Genomic DNA, 17921 nt, shown 5'->3' with positions numbered 1-17921 from the left:
TGCCTATTTTGCATTTTGGAATTTGAACAATTTGGAAAACAACTGGTAGTATCGATACTACCTAGAGAATATCGATACTTCTCTTAAATATCGATACTTCTCTTACCTTCGGTATCGGTACCACGTGAATAGTATCGGTATTGTTCATACAATATGGATATTGTAAGAACAGTATTAATACTTCTTACCTATAAAACCATTTTGTGCTCAAAATCTAGATTAATAGACTTTGAATTATTTCTGAAAACTTTTGAAAACTTTTGAAAACTTTGAACAAATTCAATCAAGTCCAAAAACATTTTTGCTTTAAATTGTTACATCAAAACATTATAAAACATGGGGTTCAACAATTACACATGAGAAAAGCTTAATCTCTTGTGCAACACCTACTGTTCATTCTCTCTTTGTAGTTTCCAAAATTAATATATATGGAAGATCTTATCTTGAACAGTTAGATTATCTTAAACCAAAAGCTTGCACATGAGGAAAGCTTCCAAAAACAATATATATATATATATATAATAAAATGTAGTATTTAATAAAAAAAGACAAAATAAAAAAAAGGAAAAAAAGGAAAAAAAACAAACAAATAAATAAATAAATAAAGTAATATATATATATATATATATATATATATATATATATATATATAACGTCAGGGGAAGAGAAAAAGAAAATAATAAAAAAGAAAACCAAAAAATGGAAAAATAGTAAAGAATAAAAATGATAAAAATAAAAATAATAAAAAATATATATTAATAATATTGAAAGGGCTAAATTAAAAGAAAAGTAAAATTGGGGTCAATTTTAAGAGGAATTCGGGGTAAAATTGAATTAAAAGGGCAAAATGAATGTTTTAAAAAATAGGGGGACCGAAAATACAATTTCCCCCCTTTTAAAGAAAAAACACACGGATCTTGAATCCATGGGTCGGGTCGACGAGTCCAAACTACATGTTGATGGGTCACTATAAGACAAAAGTTTCTCTAAACATTTCATTTTTCACTTTTCAAAACCAAAGCCCCCATTTTAGTTTTTCACTCAACTTTCAAAGTGTTCTTCAACAAATGAAAACACAGTAACCACCAAACCCAGATTTCGGTGGTCACCGTCTCGCCGACCGCTGTTCATCGACGGTGGCCCAAAATTTTTTTTACACCATTCGAAAGGTTTTTTCCTCCTCTTTTCAAAAATAAGGTCGGTTTTTGAAAAATGGCCTCGGGGAGGGCTAGATCTAAGGAAAACTCCACGGGTGCCCTCCCCCCGATCATCGGTCCAAACCCTCTTTTTTGTTTTCTCGAATAAAAAACAGAGAAAATAAATCACATGCAAGCAACAACCGAATTGAAATAGGTAAAAAAAATACCTCTTTTCTTTATTTTCGTTTCGAAAATACAAGTCTTGGGTGCTACTGTTTTGTTGCGCATCTCCTCTAGTAATCTCTTGTGTAATTTTTGAGTAGTTTCTCTTGTTGATTTTTACATCAATTTATAGCCTATGATTTACTATTTTTAGTTCCGATTTCCTAGAGTTCTACTCGAACTAAAATGCTTGTTATTGTTTGTTTCTGGCTTGTCTTGGTGTCCCACTAACGCACGATGTTGAGCCGAGAAAAACGGCCGAGGGAGGCGTGAGTAGTCTTCGGGTGAGGCGGCTGGAATGGCGTTGAGTGAAAAAATGGAAAGTTAGGGTTTTAGAAACCCTAATTATTCAATTCGGGTCGGGTTCCAGATCCGACCTACAAGGGATTGGACCACTGATGCATGTTGGATCACTGTTTTGTAATTTGGTGGGCTTGTATTTGTTGGACCTGACCATGTAAATGAATGGAACCAAATTAATATATGTATGTAATATATGTTATATAATTATAATATATAATATATAATATAGTATGTATATATTACATAATATAATACATATATACTATATACTATAAAGAATAACACATAGCATAAATTAACACGTAAATGCCATATAACACGATCGGACGAAAATACGTGTCGACACAACCTTACAGAGAAGCCTCTAACTTTAAATTATTTTATAATCTTTATCGAGTATTTTATCATTTTATCCCTACTTTTGAGTCTATAAATAAAAATTAGTTTCTCTTTCTAGATACGACAACAATTAGATAAACTTATTTCTTTCTTATTCTATTATTTTAGAGTATGCTTTTCTAATCCTGCATAATAACCGAGAGAATATTTCTAACCTCAAGTCCATATTTATGAGAAGAACAAAATTAATTGATTCCCACTTATATTTGGGTGTACGAAAATTGAAAAGTTGTATTAATTTTAAGGGGCAACACCCATTTAAACAATTATATCAATTAAAACAATTTTACTTCTAATACAGTAGTTCTTCACGACACAACTAAGATTTAATATTTTCCGTTTGAAATTTTTTCCTCATTCAATGCTATCTGTCTATTTTTCAAGAATTATTTTTTGGTTATTAGATTCAGTGGCGGATATATTTGTTCTTTATATGTCCATCCTAAAATTTGACATTTAATAACAACGATAATGATTAGGTATCTATTATTAGACACGCTTAAATGTTATTTCTCTTGTTCTTTGCATTTACATGGTATATTAATGCTATTTATTTATTCTAAATAGTTAATGTTAAATACTTTAATTTTGAAAAAAAGGAACTTTACGTTACAGCTTTACTCCAACATTGTAAAAGTCGTCATTTGGAAAGAGATGAGTTAAAGAATAATCTGCAATCACTTGAAAAAAGAAAATGTATAATTCAAAATTAAGGCAATAAACTATGAAGAAAGCATTAAAGAGGCTTAATAACCCACTAGTTCTAGAGTTACAAAAATACTGTTATAGAAGGGATGATATAACAAAATATATTTTTAGGGTTACATAGTTATGTTTGACTAAATGATTGTGGCAGGCAAGGCAGCCATAAACGAAAACAGCGACTGCTTTGTCAAGAACTGTACAAAATGCCATATGGGAAGGAGCAGAAAAATTAAAACGGTATTTAATATGGAACTAGGAGCTGATAGGACACGACCTTACTTGAACAGGATCTGTTCTATAGGCTCGTGCCTTTGTATCCTTGAGTTCTAAGGAGACAGGATTCTATGTCTGGTTGATGAACTTGAGACTTCGTGACCAAAGCGTGATTAGTTTTTGTTTCTTCTGTTGTTTGTTTTTGGCTTTAAACGACACCGTAAACAGCTCATTGATCTGCATGGCATTAAACATTGTTTCTTGTCAGAGTTTTCTCATTAGCTTTATCTACGTGCATCTATGAACAGGAAAAAAACAAATGCATGTGATGGGAAACGGATCAAATTGTCTCTTTTTTCTCATCACAATTGTTATTTTAATACTGCTTGGTGTCAACCATGATCCCATCTATCTTGGACTTCGAATAATCTACTGTCTTGATTCAACTCAACAACAGTCAACAACATTGCTTCAAGCTGATAAAAAGGTACTGCCATGATAAAATTTCCCAATTTTCCTCATCTTGAATACATTGCTTCAACCTTATTCTCTATTAGACAGAGACCATGACCATCCAAGAGGATGTAAGCATACCACTGCTGCTAGAACAGAAGAATTCGACTGATGAAACAAGCTGCAAAGCAAATCTATGGATGGTTTACCTCAGCACCATTGTCTCAGTCTGTGGGTCGTTCGAGTTTGGATCCTGGGTAAGTCTCCCTCACTACTCTCTACACCAGAAAATGAGCTTTGCTTGTAATGATTACTTCCATAAGTTGTGATAAGATGTTGAAATTGTTTTCAGGCAGGCTTTTCATCACCAACTCAGGCTGAAATTATGAAAGATCTTTCTGTTACAATAGAAGAGGTACATATTTTGAAACTCTAGTGACCTTTTCTAAGCAAGCTACTTATAACTGATGCATTTGATCTTTGAATCTTCAGTATTCAGTGTTTGGTTCTTTACTGACTTTCGGTGCTATGATCGGTGCAATCACGAGTGGACCGATGGCTGATTCCATTGGTCGGAAAGGGGTAAGTTTTAGTAAATTCTTTTTCCTTTGGTATAGATTATTATATGATGTAGCATTATGTTGATTACTAAATATGTGCAGGCAATGAGAACAGCCACTGGCTTCTCTGTTGCAGGGTGGCTTGCTATTTACTTCGCTAAGGTTGTACTTATGATACTGCTTCACCTCTGAATTTACAATTGCTTAAGCTACAAATTAATCGGTTATGCAGAAATATATCGCTAACCTGTTTTGATGTCTTCGATCAAAACAAAAAGGGGGCTTTGTCTTTGGATATTGGAAGACTGGCAACAGGCTATGGCATGGGAATCTTCTCCTATGTTGTTATTCATGACCATGATGCCTTTCTTGACAAGGTACCAGTATTTATAGCCGAAATCGCACCGAAGAATCTTCGAGGAGCACTAACAGCTGTAAACCAGGTAAAATTTATCTTAATATCAACTGAAATGTGAATTACATATGAATGACTATAAATTAAAAGCCAATAAAGTAAGCACAAACCTTTGTGTTATTTCACTTCTTATTTCTACAGCTTCTGATCTGCACCGGACTGTCGGTCTCCTTCATAATAGGGACAGTTATAACTTGGAGGACATTAGCATTAACTGGTAAAAGTTCTTTATCCATCTATTCAAAGTAATCATGGTGGAACACAACATTTTTCGTAGAAATCGTGTGTCTGCGTATGTGTATGTGTGCATGTTCATAAAGCTAGATGATAGAAAGCCGGACTTATAAGCGGTTGATTGCAGGATTCGTTCCTTCTGCAATTCTGCTTGTTGGACTCTTTTTCATTCCAGAGTCTCCTAGATGGCTGGTAAGATAGAATCCTATTTTACATGAAATTATAGTAACATGAAAGGGAACTAGATAAAAACTTTTGGATATAATGCAGGCAAAGATAGGACATGAAAAAGAATTCGAGGCTGCACTACAAAATCTTCGTGGCAAGGACTCTGATATATTGATGGAGGCAGCTGAGATTTGGGTTCTTAGTCTGAACTCTTATCATCTTAACTAGCATTAACAATGAGTTACAGCATTATAGAGAATTTGTTTTGTAAAAATTGACTTGTTTTCATGCTTGACTGGACTATATAGAGACTCTTGAACGGCTTCCGAAAACGAAAATGCTGGATTTGTTTCAAGGAAGACACTTACGCTCAGTCATTGTAATTACAACTGATCTTCTTTAAGCATTGGCAATCACATGTCTTCACTATTGTATCCTGACGAATGTGTCCTTCATTATCTTTGATCAGATAGGAGTTGGTTTAATGTTCTTTCAACATTTTGGAGGAATCAGTGGCATCTGCTTTTATTTCAGCAATATTTTCGAGTCTGCAGGTAATCGAACCGTTCGAGTTACACCCTGATTGCATTTGGCCTCAAATCTCTCCTATCGTTAGCATTTCAGCTTTTGTACTTTAAATGTCTCAGGAGTCTCTTCCAGTACACGGACAATAGTTTATGCTATTCTTCAGGTTTCATCTCCTCCTTTCCTCTACATCCATGTGAATTTTCCTGGTAAACAACTGATCTAATCAATCATTTATGCAGCTTCCGATTACAGCGCATTGCACAACTATGATCGATAAGGCTGGGAGAAAGCCGCAAATACTGGTACACATTTAGATCAATGAACAATCACCAATGTCCTTAGACTACTGAGCTAAATCCTTTTCACTAATCATCGTTTTGTTTTCATTACAGCTTTCTTCAACAGGATTGGTCCTTTCCTGTATTCTATCATGGATTGCATTCTATCTTAAGGACCATAATTTGGCACCAAGTTCAGTTCCCATTCTTTCTGTAGCAGGCATATTGGTAAATCTCAAAAATACTTCTTCGGATTCATATATATACATTCAATTTGTTCATTGCCAAAGTATGACTTACCACTTCTTTTTGACATTAATCTTAGTTGGGATCAGATATACATTAGTTCTTTACAGTTCCTTGGGTTGTCATGTCTGAGGTATGTATATCGGCATTCGACATTCATGTCCAACACGTATCCAAACATGGACGTAGAAATACGACCCGTATCCGATTTTCATACTCGATTTTGGTTTCAGATTTTCCCGATAAGCATCAAAGGAGTACCTGGAAGCCTAGCAACACTGGTGAACTGGTTTTGTGGATGGGCAGTTACTTACTCTTTCAACTCCCTCACGGGCTGGAGCTCCTCCGGTAAATAGAATACAGCTATCTTCTATTTGATCTTCAAGTTCCCACAAATTTAAGCAGTAATTTTGAATTTTTATCTGCAATTCGTGGATTTCACAGGTACCTTCATGCTTTATGCTGCAATATGTGCACTTGGAATATTGTTTGTTGTCGCAATGGTTCCTGAAAATAAGGGGAAAGGCCTGAAACAAATTCAAGCAGAAATCAATGCATAGAGAATCAAGAAAATGGAGCACACAACTAGAACGAACATGTACTAATGCGATGATACATTTGCCATTTGGGATAAACAAAGTTATTGGAAATGAGATTGAGCTATGTTTTCTTTTCCATACTATGAATCTATAATTATATATCTATAAAACGGATCAAAACACACTAAAATAAATCGAAATGCATTAAAGTTTTAACCGAAATGAAACTTAAACTGCTTGATATTGATTTTGAACCAAATAGACCATATTTTTACTACATTAAACATGTACTCGTTGATGTCAACGCCTCTCTGCAACTATGGCTTTTCAAAGTTCCCTTTACCCAAGTTTCTCAGCTTAAGAAAAGCCTTGCAAGTCTATAACAACGCAACAACTGAAGTTGATGCTCAGAATGGAACAGGTGAGGAAGAATCCAAAGAAGAAAAATTAGACTTTGAACCCAGAAATGAAAGCAAAAACATCTCCACTACCACTTACTCGGACCTTCCACTACACCCTTGACAAGGACCTCAAAAAGGTTCAATTTTCTTTACTTTTGTTGCTTTATCGGTTCATGAAGGGTTGGTTTTTTTTTCGAGTATGTTTCTTATTGATATGATTCACAACAGAAGACTTGATATTTGAAGATTGATGGGCATGTGGGATGTTCAATGAGTTAATTACCTGTTGCTTGTTCCACAAACAACATACTAATTAGCATGCTAATGCCTGTTTCTTTGCAGCAATTCCTTCACTTCAAGCTCGGGACTGTTCGAAGAATGAAAAAGAAGCTCTTAATTATCTTTTTTCATCATACCGTGATCAATGTCATAATAAGTCTTTTGCGGATGTCTGGTCCACAGACACCGTAGCCTTCTTCTTTTTTTTTTTTTTTTTTTTGAAAGGAGGAGAGTTTTGTATGTATTAATATAATAAATACATACAAAAACTCGACGAAAAAAAAATATTATTAAAAAATCTCCCTAAGTGAACAAGTGCACCTAATAAATGTCAAATCAATACATTTCTGAGTATAAACCACACCCATAACAAGGGCGATGCAGAGGCGGGGTTAGGAAAGGGTAATATGCGCGACGGAATAGGGTCTTGGAATAATAAGGGTCGTAAAAAATTAGATTTATTACTATTGTTATAATAAAAATACAAACAAAGTGTTATGGATCAGTGGTAAATTTTTTGGGCCAAAAATCACAGAACCTACGGTTGAATCTTATTGAAGTCATATGTGAAATACCAATAATTAATATTGTTCTATAGCTGTAAAGATTACCTCATTTTTTTAGTTAATAAAATCATCTTTAAAAAAATTGATATTTAAAGGTCTCTTTTTAAAAATTTACACAGGACTTCTAACGTCCTAACCGGGGCGATGCATACACACCAACAGAGAAACCATAGCGAATAAACACCAAGGCTGCAGTCCCCCATCCAACCCAGACGGAATACACTGCAGAAACTCGAAACCTGACACGTTGATTTGATTCGATCATCTCCCCGCGCAAAACAGTCCCTTCAGAAACCAACACAAAAACTACTCTATCTGTACAATACTTCAGCAAGAAAGCACAAGAACAGTATTGCTCAAAACAGGCAAAAACAAACATATAATCACACTATGAACCAAACAGCTGACAGCATTCTGCGAAGACATTAGGACTACTAATGAAATTGGAGATCGAGAAACAAGGGAATGACCATTTATACTTATACTAGAAACCTATTCTTGTCATAGCCATACTAAATAACATATCTTCGTCGTAGCTTTTCTTGTAAAAAATAACAGTGTTCCTACTTAACCAAATAGACCAACTAAAATAAAATAAAGCTAAATTCCATATATGCTTACTTGAATTATTGATCGATTGTCCTACCCACGTTGATAAGAAGGCTCTAACATTTTCAGGGCAGATAAAAGTGTGGTTCCACCCGAGGCCCATCTTTGTCAGCTTCTCCATATCACCTCACAATGATAAAATAAGTGATTAATCGTCTTTGGCTTCTTGCGACACAAAACACAAAGAACAAAATCCGATCTGATCACTCCCCGTTTAGCTAATTCCACAAACGATGGTACCCTTTGCAAGACAGCCTTCTAGGCAAATGCCTGAACCTTTTGAGGGGCTAACTCAGCCTAAACATGGTTCCACAAAGAACAACATCCGATCTGATCACTCCCCGTTTAGCTAATTCCACAAACGAGGGTACCCTTTGCAAGACAGCCTTCTAGGCAAATGCCTGAACCTTTTGAGGGGCTAACTCAGCCTAAACAAGGTTCCAAAATTTGTTGGACTCAACCCCACTATTTACATCTGTACTGCAATAGATGCTTGGAGAGTACAAACTAATTAGAGATCCGACCCAAATCAATCTATCTACTTCATGAAAACCCCACACAACTCTGTTAATTATGCACATAAACTCATCCCAGATTCTACACTCCCAATCGAACAAAACTCTCCTAATCTTAATATTCCAAGTCCATGACCCGTTAACCTTATAGTCAAAATCAAAAACCTTATCAGTTTTTCTAACAGTCACCCCAAATTTGTTTTTTGAAAATGACAACCTTAAAGATGGAACGTCGATCCAGAAGTCTTCCCAAAAACTAATATGACTGTCATCGCCAATGGAGAATCGAATATCCTTAATGAACGTGTCATCATCAATGGTCAATGGATCTGATAGATTCCTTCACACCCATGATGTGTTTCTCAAGGGAAGTTATGTCTTGTACTCATGTGTTGTGCAATTAAGGTTCTAGTCCAGCGTTTGTTGACAGCAATCAACCTTTTGATACCTTGGTACCTGATCAACATGAAGTACCTATAGATGCACACCATATGCCTGGGAACACTCATAACCATCATCCAATGGTAAACCAAAGCAAAGCAGGAATATTTAAACCCAAAGTATACTTTGCTGCCTCTCAACCTCGAGATGATGTTGATGAACCAGTTATAGTTTATCAAGCCTTCCAATCTCCACAGTGGAAGCAAGCAGTTTTTGCCGAGTACAATGCTTTAGTTAAAAACGAAAGTTGGCAGCTTGAACCATTACCCCCTAGACGTTTGACTATCGGTTGTAAAGGGCTTTTTAAAGTAAAAAAAAAAAAGGAAGATGGCACTGTGGATCGGCACAAGGCTCGATTAGTTTCCAAAGGGTTCTCTCAAACTTCTTTTTGTGACTTTGGGGATACTTTCAGTCCAGTGGTCAAAGCTCCTACAGTAAATGTTGTTCTTTCTATTGTTGTTTCTTGTGGCTGGCCTCTGCGTCATGTGGACGTAAATAACGCATTTTTAAATGGCGACCTTGGTGAGGAAGTTTTCATTGACCAACCTCCTGGTTTCGAACAAAAAGGTGTCAATGGTGAAGTTCTAGTTTGTCGACTTCAGAAGGTATTATATGGACTGAAAGAGGCTCCAAGGATGTGGTATGCCAAACTTCGTCGTTTTCTGCTCGACCTAGATTTTCAAGAATCAGTTGTCGGTGCTTCTTTGTTTATTCAATGCAAGGGTGGAAGTCATGTAGTTATTCTCGTCTACGTTGATGACATAGTAGTCACTGGGGATTATTCTGAAGCAATTGAAATGGTAGTTCAGCAGCTGGGTGAGAAATTCTTTCTTAAAGGCGTTAAGCTATTTTCTTGGCATTGAGGTTACGAGATGTGAGGATAGGCTTGTTTTAAGGTAGCAAAAGTTCATTCGTGACTTACTTGAACGATCGAAAATGACAGGAACTAAACCTGCCACCACTCCCATGGTGTTATCACCAAAGCTCACAAAGGAATCAGGAAAACCTCTTACTGATGGGCAACACTTTCGAAGTATCGTGGGTGGTCTGATGTCCCCAAGTAACACTCGACCAGATGTAGCGTTTAGTGTGCATCGTGTAGCTCAATATATGCACAAACCGTGTGAAGGACACTGGGTAGTTGTTAAACGCATTTTGCGTTACCTAGTGGGTACAATACATTATGGTCTAGTCTTCCATGTAGATAGTCTAACGTCCAAGCTTGTTGATTTTATTGATGTTGATTGGGCAAGCAATCTTGAACAGCGAAGGTCAATCTCTGGGCAGTGTGTGTTCCTTGGCAACAATCTGATATCATGGTGCTCAAAAAACATAAAACATAAAACTATAGCACAATCTATTTAACACCCATCACTCGTATAATTATACCTATACAAATTATAGATGTCACCTGAATTTCTAAAACCATTTCCTCTTCAAAAGTTATTTAAATTTTTTTCTTAAAATGATAAATGATATTATAAAAATATCATATCATATTAATTATGTTTCATTATAACAAATTTAGGGCAAAATATTTTTTTATGAATAGTACTGTGAATAATAATAAACAGTACCGTGAACAGTAAACAATGTACCGATGCACTACTACAGTACCGTGAACAGTGTACCAATGCACAAAAACTTCGAACTTAAATTGTGTATCGATGCACTGTAGCAGTGTATCGATCACTGCTACAGTATTTTCAGCAAAATATATATATAGATAAAATTCATAAAAACTTAACATTTCATCACTATAAAGTTACAATTTTGTTTCCAAATATGTTCAACAAAACAAATAGAACATTAATAAGTACATTCCACTAATAAAGTCAACATTTCATCATAGGATGTCTTACTGATATTGAAAAATATTCCTCGATATTTTATGTCGTTTTAAACTCTTTATTCCACTATCACACGCTAAGTATATACTTAGTGAGACAATTAAAACAATAAACAGTGCAATACAATTCATGCATGAATTTCAATGTCAAAAATCAAAACAACATAATATAATAAAATCATTTACATCCACAACTATTGCCTACAATTCTCAATCTATGAGGAACCTGGTATAGGAGTCAAATAGTGCACAAAAGTACTGAGGTCGAGCATCGCTCACCTAATAATGCACCGTAGTAAATGTATCTTATTTGACACTATAGTATTACTTAACTCTGTAGCTGCTAGACTATATGGCATGCCATTAATACCACTAAACCTCAATAACATATTTGGGCATATAGTCATCAATTAAATCATCCATGGAAACCTATAATCATCTATAAACATTAGGGCAGTTCATACCCAAAATAACATCCATGTCAAATCTCATGCTAATAAAACAAGGTCGACTTGTCGCAAATCTTCCAGATGATGTATAAAACATCTATGTACACAATGTATAAAACATTTATATACCATGTCATGCATGTACTGCACTTACCTTGACACTTTATATAATCCAAAATATATGTCTCACTACGGTCCACAATAACTCTTTTATACTTGATTTGCTTCAATCACAATTGAATCACAATCTGTATTAATCACAAATTCATAACGATACATATGTTAGTATTGTACTAACATAAACACATCCCATAACAATTCCATAATATACTTGGAACTCATTTTCTACCAAATATTTAACACTTAATAATTCCTTTTAACATTTGCATCAACTTTTCCAATTACATAAAATGGTTCTTCACCATTTTTTCACTTAGATACCTCATGATCGAATATTTTATCCTTTAAAACTATGTTTTCATGATTTTGCTCGATTTTGATTCGATTCAAGCATGAAATCAACTTTCAATCAACCTTTTAACATCTCTTCAATCAAATCCCTAATCAACTTTTATCAGAACACAAAGTTCTCCAACTTATAATTTGGCCGAATTTTACATAATAATCTCTAGAAAGATTGAACATGTTTTAACCATAAATCAAACTTGAAAATAATCTACAACATCTAAATCATCAAGATTTATCATCAATTTCATGAATCCTATCATTAACATAAACCCTTATATTTTGGATCTTTGAAATCCATCAAGATTAGAAAGAAATATTGGTACCAATTGATAGAGTTTTTCGCGTAGATCACTTTTCTATTTCACGGCATAACCCGAATTCCAAAGGAATCGACTCAAAAATGGAAAACAAATATTTTTCCCTTACCTTGTATATCTCATGTCCATGGAGAATAGATGAACACTTTGGAATGAAATTTCAGATATTTTTCATGCTTACTGTTGAGTTAATCGATTGACGGAATCGACCAAGAGGGGGGTGAATTGGAAATTAAAATATTGTGGAAGCTTTTGCAGAAAATTGAAAGTAATTGCACAGCGATTTAGAGTGGTTCGACTTTATCAACCAAAGTCTACGTCCACTACCTTAGCTATCCACACTAAGGATTTTCCAACAAATTCACTAATTTGTTCTTTCTTTTGAGGCCAAAGAGATAACCTTACAACTCCATCAAGAATATACTCCAATTCTTGAGAACACTCTTTTCTCAAAGAGAAGATTACAAATTTGCAAACTCACAAGAAAAACCTCACAAGGCAAAAATGTTTGCACAATTCTAGAACAAAGAAAGAACACTCAAGAATAAATACAATTGAGCACAATAAGTGTTCTTGAAAGCAAAATGAATATTGAATGAAAAATAGGCTTGAAATGCTCAAACTTGAGGTTTGATGCTTTCTCTTTGATTCTCTCTTGATTCTAGTTGCTTGATGTTTCTTGTTATTTATCAGTGGCTTCTAAGCTTGTTTAAATACACCTTGAATCATTTCTGAACGTTGGGGATGATAAGTGGAGTCAATAGAGTCGTTTAAATGTGAAAACAATTAATTAAAGCAATTGGGAGCGTTAGTGCATCAATTCATACCCATGGTGCATCGGTGCATCAGTGTAAAATTCAAATATTTTGATCGTTGGATCCTTAGTGCATCGGTGCACTAAGAGTGCATCGATGCATTAAGTGCATTTGATGTTTCAAAATAGCCAGAGTTCATCGATGCATGGCTGGTTCATCGATGCATCAAATGCATTCGATGTTTTCATAAAATCCTCGGTGCATGGTATGTGCATCGATGCATGAAATGCATTCGATGTTCAATTTATTTCATGGTGCATCGATGCATGGATTGGTGCATCGGTGCATCACTCTGAAAAATTGATTTTAGGCTTGATTTTGGTTCAAAATAATTTGTGAAAATGTTTCAAAAAATATATTAAGTATAAAACACAATTTTACACATTTAGTAAGGTTTGAAATTGATCTTAAAAGACTTGGAGTAATAATTTGATATTCGATTAATTGAATCGAATATACTTTAGAAAAGCATTTGTAAAATCTTAAAATTCATTTAAACTAATTTTTTATATCGAAACAAAAATGTTTTCAACAATCTCCCCCTTTTTGATATAACAAAACATTTGTGTTAATTTAAGATTTTCTAAAAAATTTGAAATCAATTTTGAAAAATTACTCCCCCTTACTATAACACTTCTCCCCTTAAAACATTTTTAACACTTAACATTTCTCCCCCTTTTTGTTAAATCAAAAAGACTCAAAAACTGAAGGCTTTGAAAAATATAGCCAATTGATTAAACATTTTAATTGAATATAGCTTAAGCTACTAAGATCAAAGATCAAAAGAGAGGTTAGCCATTAGTGTTCATAATCAATATTCATAATAAAATGTGAAATGGTAAATTGGTCATATTTCAACTAAAAAATAACTGATGTATATATTGAAACAAACCAATAAAAGTTCAAATATCCATCAAACAAACATCCAACAATCAAAGAAAGATAACCCAAAATGTTTTAACAATTTTAAATTCAAGTTCAAACCCAAAAACAATCAAAGCAAGATAAGTCTATTCATCCATCGAAGGATCGGGAGGAGGAGGAGGGTAACGAGCTCTCATCTCAAGCGTGAGTGCATCCAATCAATCATTCATATCTTGTTGTCGAGCTCCCAAGGTAGAGAACTGGGACTCAATAAATGTGAAGCGCGAATCCATGGACACATACCGTAAATCAAATGTCTCCAAAAATGAACGAAAATATAGAGGCATTTGATCTTCTTGTGGAGTTGGTTCTGGTGCAGGCTCGTCATCAGGTACGTGATCATCGATGTCTTGCATAAGTTGTTGAAATTCAGGATCATCGTCATCAGCTGGAGCCGGAGGATGAGGAGCACGAGAGGAGCTAGGAGCAGCTCGTGAGGAACTAGCTCCCGGAGTTTGTTTTCCGGGTCTAAAAACCAATTGACCGGTTACCTCGTCTTGTTTCCAATCTGTTTTCTTCAAGGATGTGAGATTGATTTGATTTTGGAGTGGGATAGGATTGTCGAGAGAGACGTCTACACCAAGTTTGATAAAGAGGTTACTAAGAAGACATCCATAAATCAATGTTTCAACATGTTTTGAAGGAACAATGTTTATGATGTCTACTAGTTGACTGAATATAATGTGGGGAAGATTTATTTTGATTTTATTTTTAAGACAATACATCCACCATAAATCCCTAGCACGAAGTGTGGAGTACCTACCTCCGGATGGTCTAAACCACCAAGAGATCATCAAATGGAGAAAACGATCGTGATGAGATCGTAGAGTACTAACACTTGAGTTTGGAACATAGGGATATTCCACATTTTCACTCTCATTATATACACCACTATCATCTAACCCAAATCGGAAAGCTATAGTCTCGGGGTCAATATTAATATATTGGCCTAAAAGATAGGATCTAATGGCTATAGTTCCATATTGAGTTTCATTTTGAATACACACCGCATGATAGGTTTAAGCTTAAACAATTTATCAAACTTCCAAGCTTTAAGAATCGGAAGGTATTCGAAATCAATGTCAACCATAGCTTGAAGCGAAGGAATACGCTCTTCACGGATTCTATAAGTTTAGAAAGAGTTTTTGTACCTAAAGTACAATTCGTCTCTACGACGCTCAGGCATGTTAAAGCAAGATCCTAATAGAGATGAAAGTGGAGGAGAAATGGGATTAGGAGGTTGAGGAACAGAATTAGGAGGTTGAGGAACGGGAGGACGGTTTTGGTTTGACCGACTCGAAGATGACCTAGGTCGTTTAGGATTTAACATGATTAAAGGAAATTGGAATAAGGAATATCACCTGTAATTTGAAACACATGTATGCACAATCAATCCCAAAACTCAAATGAGTCATCAATAATTCAAGATTCTCTAAACCATATCCTAATGGGCATGTTTTGAAAAACTATTTAATCATAATATAGTTTTCATGAAAACAACACAATTAAATCAAAACAATTACTAATTTTTCAAAATTATATATATATATATATATATATGTATATTAAGTTCGAAATTTAAAGAAAATATCTTGAAAAATTGTTTGTTTTTGATGAAATTAGTAGTAAAATCTAGTTTAGAACCAACAAACAATGAGAGGGAACGGCGGGAGAGTTTTTAGGTTTAGGGTATGAAAAAATGAAGAAAATGAGGCATTTTAATCCAAAACCCGACGGATGCATCGATGCATGACCCTGTGCATCAATGCACATTCAAGGCGTGCAACGGTGCATCAACAAGATGAATCAATGCACATTCAAAGGGATGCATCGATGCACTGTTAAGTGTATCGATCCATGAAGCACAAAAATGTCAAAAATCTGTTTTAAACACTTTAAATGCTAAATTAATTAGCTCTAGTGGTATTGGCAACTCATATATTGAAAATTAATCATGCTCAATCAATCAAATTTCTCTTTAAACAACATTTGGACATTAATTTTCACCAAATAACATAAACTCCCCCTAACTAATAGCAATGAATGCAATCAAAAATTATCATTATAAGCATTTTTCATTTATTCTTAAAAGTGCTAAAATTATTTTAAAAACTAAGTAAAGATAGGTCAGTTAAACCTAATTCTCTCCTAAGTGTCCAAAATCTTTCCTTATCTAAAGGTTTTGTAAAAATATCCGCTAATTGGTGCAAAGTATCAACAAATTCTAGAACTACATCTTCCTTAGCGACATGGTCTCTAATGAAGTGATGTCTAATTTCAATATGCTTAGTTCTAGAGTATTGGATGGGATTTTTAGTGAGACAAATAGCACTAATATTGTCACACTTGATAGGAATAGTACCTACTTCAATTCCATAATAAAAAAGTTATTGTTTCATCCATAAAACTTGTGCACAACAACTACCAGATGAAATGTATTCGGCTTCAGTGGTAGATAATGCAACACAATTTTGTTTCTTTGAAAACCACGAAATCAGCATATTTCCAAGGAATTGGCAAGTACCAGAGGTGCTTTTCCTATCTAATTTGCATCCTCCATAATCCGCATCTGAGAAGGCATGCAAGATAAAGCTAGAGTCTCTAGGATACCAAAGTCCTATACAAGGAGTATCCTTAAGGTATCTAAAGATCCTCTTGACAGCTAGTAAATGTGATTCTTTAGGACATGATTGAAATCTAGCACATAAGAAAACACTAAACATAATATCTGGTCTACTTGTAGTTAGATAGAGCAAAGAACCAATCACTGACCTATATAATTTAACATCCACACATTTACCTTCTTCATCTAAGTAAAGCTTTGTTGATGAGCTCATTGGAGTGTCATAAGGTTTCCCATTTTCCAGCCCAAACTTCTTGAGCATATCTTTGATGTATTTAGCTTGATTGATGAAGATTGCATCTTTTCTTTGCTTGATTTGGAGTCCCAAGAAAATGAGAGCTCCCCCATCATGCTCATCTCGAATTCACTTTGCATTAGCTTAGAAAATTCTTGGCAAAGAACATCATTAGTAGAACCAAATATTATATCATCAACATAAATTTGAATTACTAATAAATCTTTACCTTTATACTTTAAAAACAATGTAGTGTCAACCTTTCCTTTTGAAAAATCTTTTTCAATTAAAAAATTTGACAATCTTTCATACCAGCTCTAGGAGCTTGTTTAAACCATAACTGCTTTGTCAATTTAAGAACATGATCCGGAAATTTTGAATCTTCAAAACCTAGAGGTTGTTCCACATACACTTCTTCTTTTATAAAACCATTTAAAAATGCACTTTTAACATCCATTTGATATAGTTTAAATTCATGAAAACATGCAAATGCTAATAACATTCTAATTGCTTCCATCCTAGCTACGGAGCGTATGTTTCATCATAGTCTGCCCTCTTCTTGAGTATACCCTTGAGCAACAAGTCTAGCCTTGTTTCTCACTATATTACCACTCTCATCAAGCTTATTCCTAAATACCCATCTAGTACCTATAGTAGATTTATTACTAGGCCTTTCAACTAATGTCCATACTTTACTTGTCTCAAATTGATTTAATTCTTCTTGCATAGCCATAATCCAATGTTCATCTTTTAATGCTTCTTTGATGTTCTTAGGCTCTATGCATGAAATAATGCAACATAATTACAAATTTCTAAGAGAAGATCGAGTAGTTCCCTTTTGGATGGATCACCTATAATTTCACCATCCTTGACATAGTTGTACTCTCTTGGGTAAATGCTTCCCTTTCTTCAATGGTTGGATTCTCAAGAGATCATGAGTTTCCTCACTTCGTTTCTTCTTTGATGATTCTCCAACGTCATGTCTAACGTCATTTGTATTTATAATACCTACATCATCATTCAAACAA

At 34.6% G+C, this 17921-nt stretch overlaps 1 protein-coding gene and 1 pseudogene across 1 annotated transcript; both read left to right on the top strand.

Annotated features, from left to right (window-relative positions):
* The first annotated feature begins 3037 nt into the window (after positions 1 to 3037).
* Positions 3038 to 3137, top strand: LOC120147818 (annotated as a pseudogene).
* Positions 3138 to 3568: 431 nt separating this feature from the next.
* LOC120147814 (sugar transporter ERD6-like 7) lies at positions 3569 to 6588 on the top strand. The gene is made up of 17 exons (XM_039161106.1): positions 3569 to 3691; positions 3787 to 3849; positions 3927 to 4016; positions 4097 to 4156; positions 4273 to 4338; positions 4372 to 4437; positions 4551 to 4626; positions 4771 to 4835; positions 4914 to 5002; positions 5106 to 5190; positions 5281 to 5365; positions 5459 to 5502; positions 5579 to 5641; positions 5732 to 5880; positions 5972 to 5996; positions 6097 to 6211; positions 6308 to 6588. The coding sequence occupies exons 1-17, from the start codon at positions 3635 to 3637 to the stop codon at positions 6421 to 6423; spliced, it is 1314 nt and encodes a 437-aa protein (XP_039017037.1). The 5' UTR covers positions 3569 to 3634; the 3' UTR covers positions 6424 to 6588.
* Positions 6589 to 17921: the final 11333 nt, after the last annotated feature.

Source organism: Hibiscus syriacus, unplaced genomic scaffold (assembly GCF_006381635.1).
Source record: "Hibiscus syriacus cultivar Baekdansim isolate YM2019G1 unplaced genomic scaffold, ASM638163v2 tig00110943_pilon, whole genome shotgun sequence".
Lineage (NCBI taxonomy): Eukaryota > Viridiplantae > Streptophyta > Magnoliopsida > Malvales > Malvaceae > Hibiscus > Hibiscus syriacus.
This window is presented reverse-complemented; position numbering and strand designations above follow the sequence as displayed.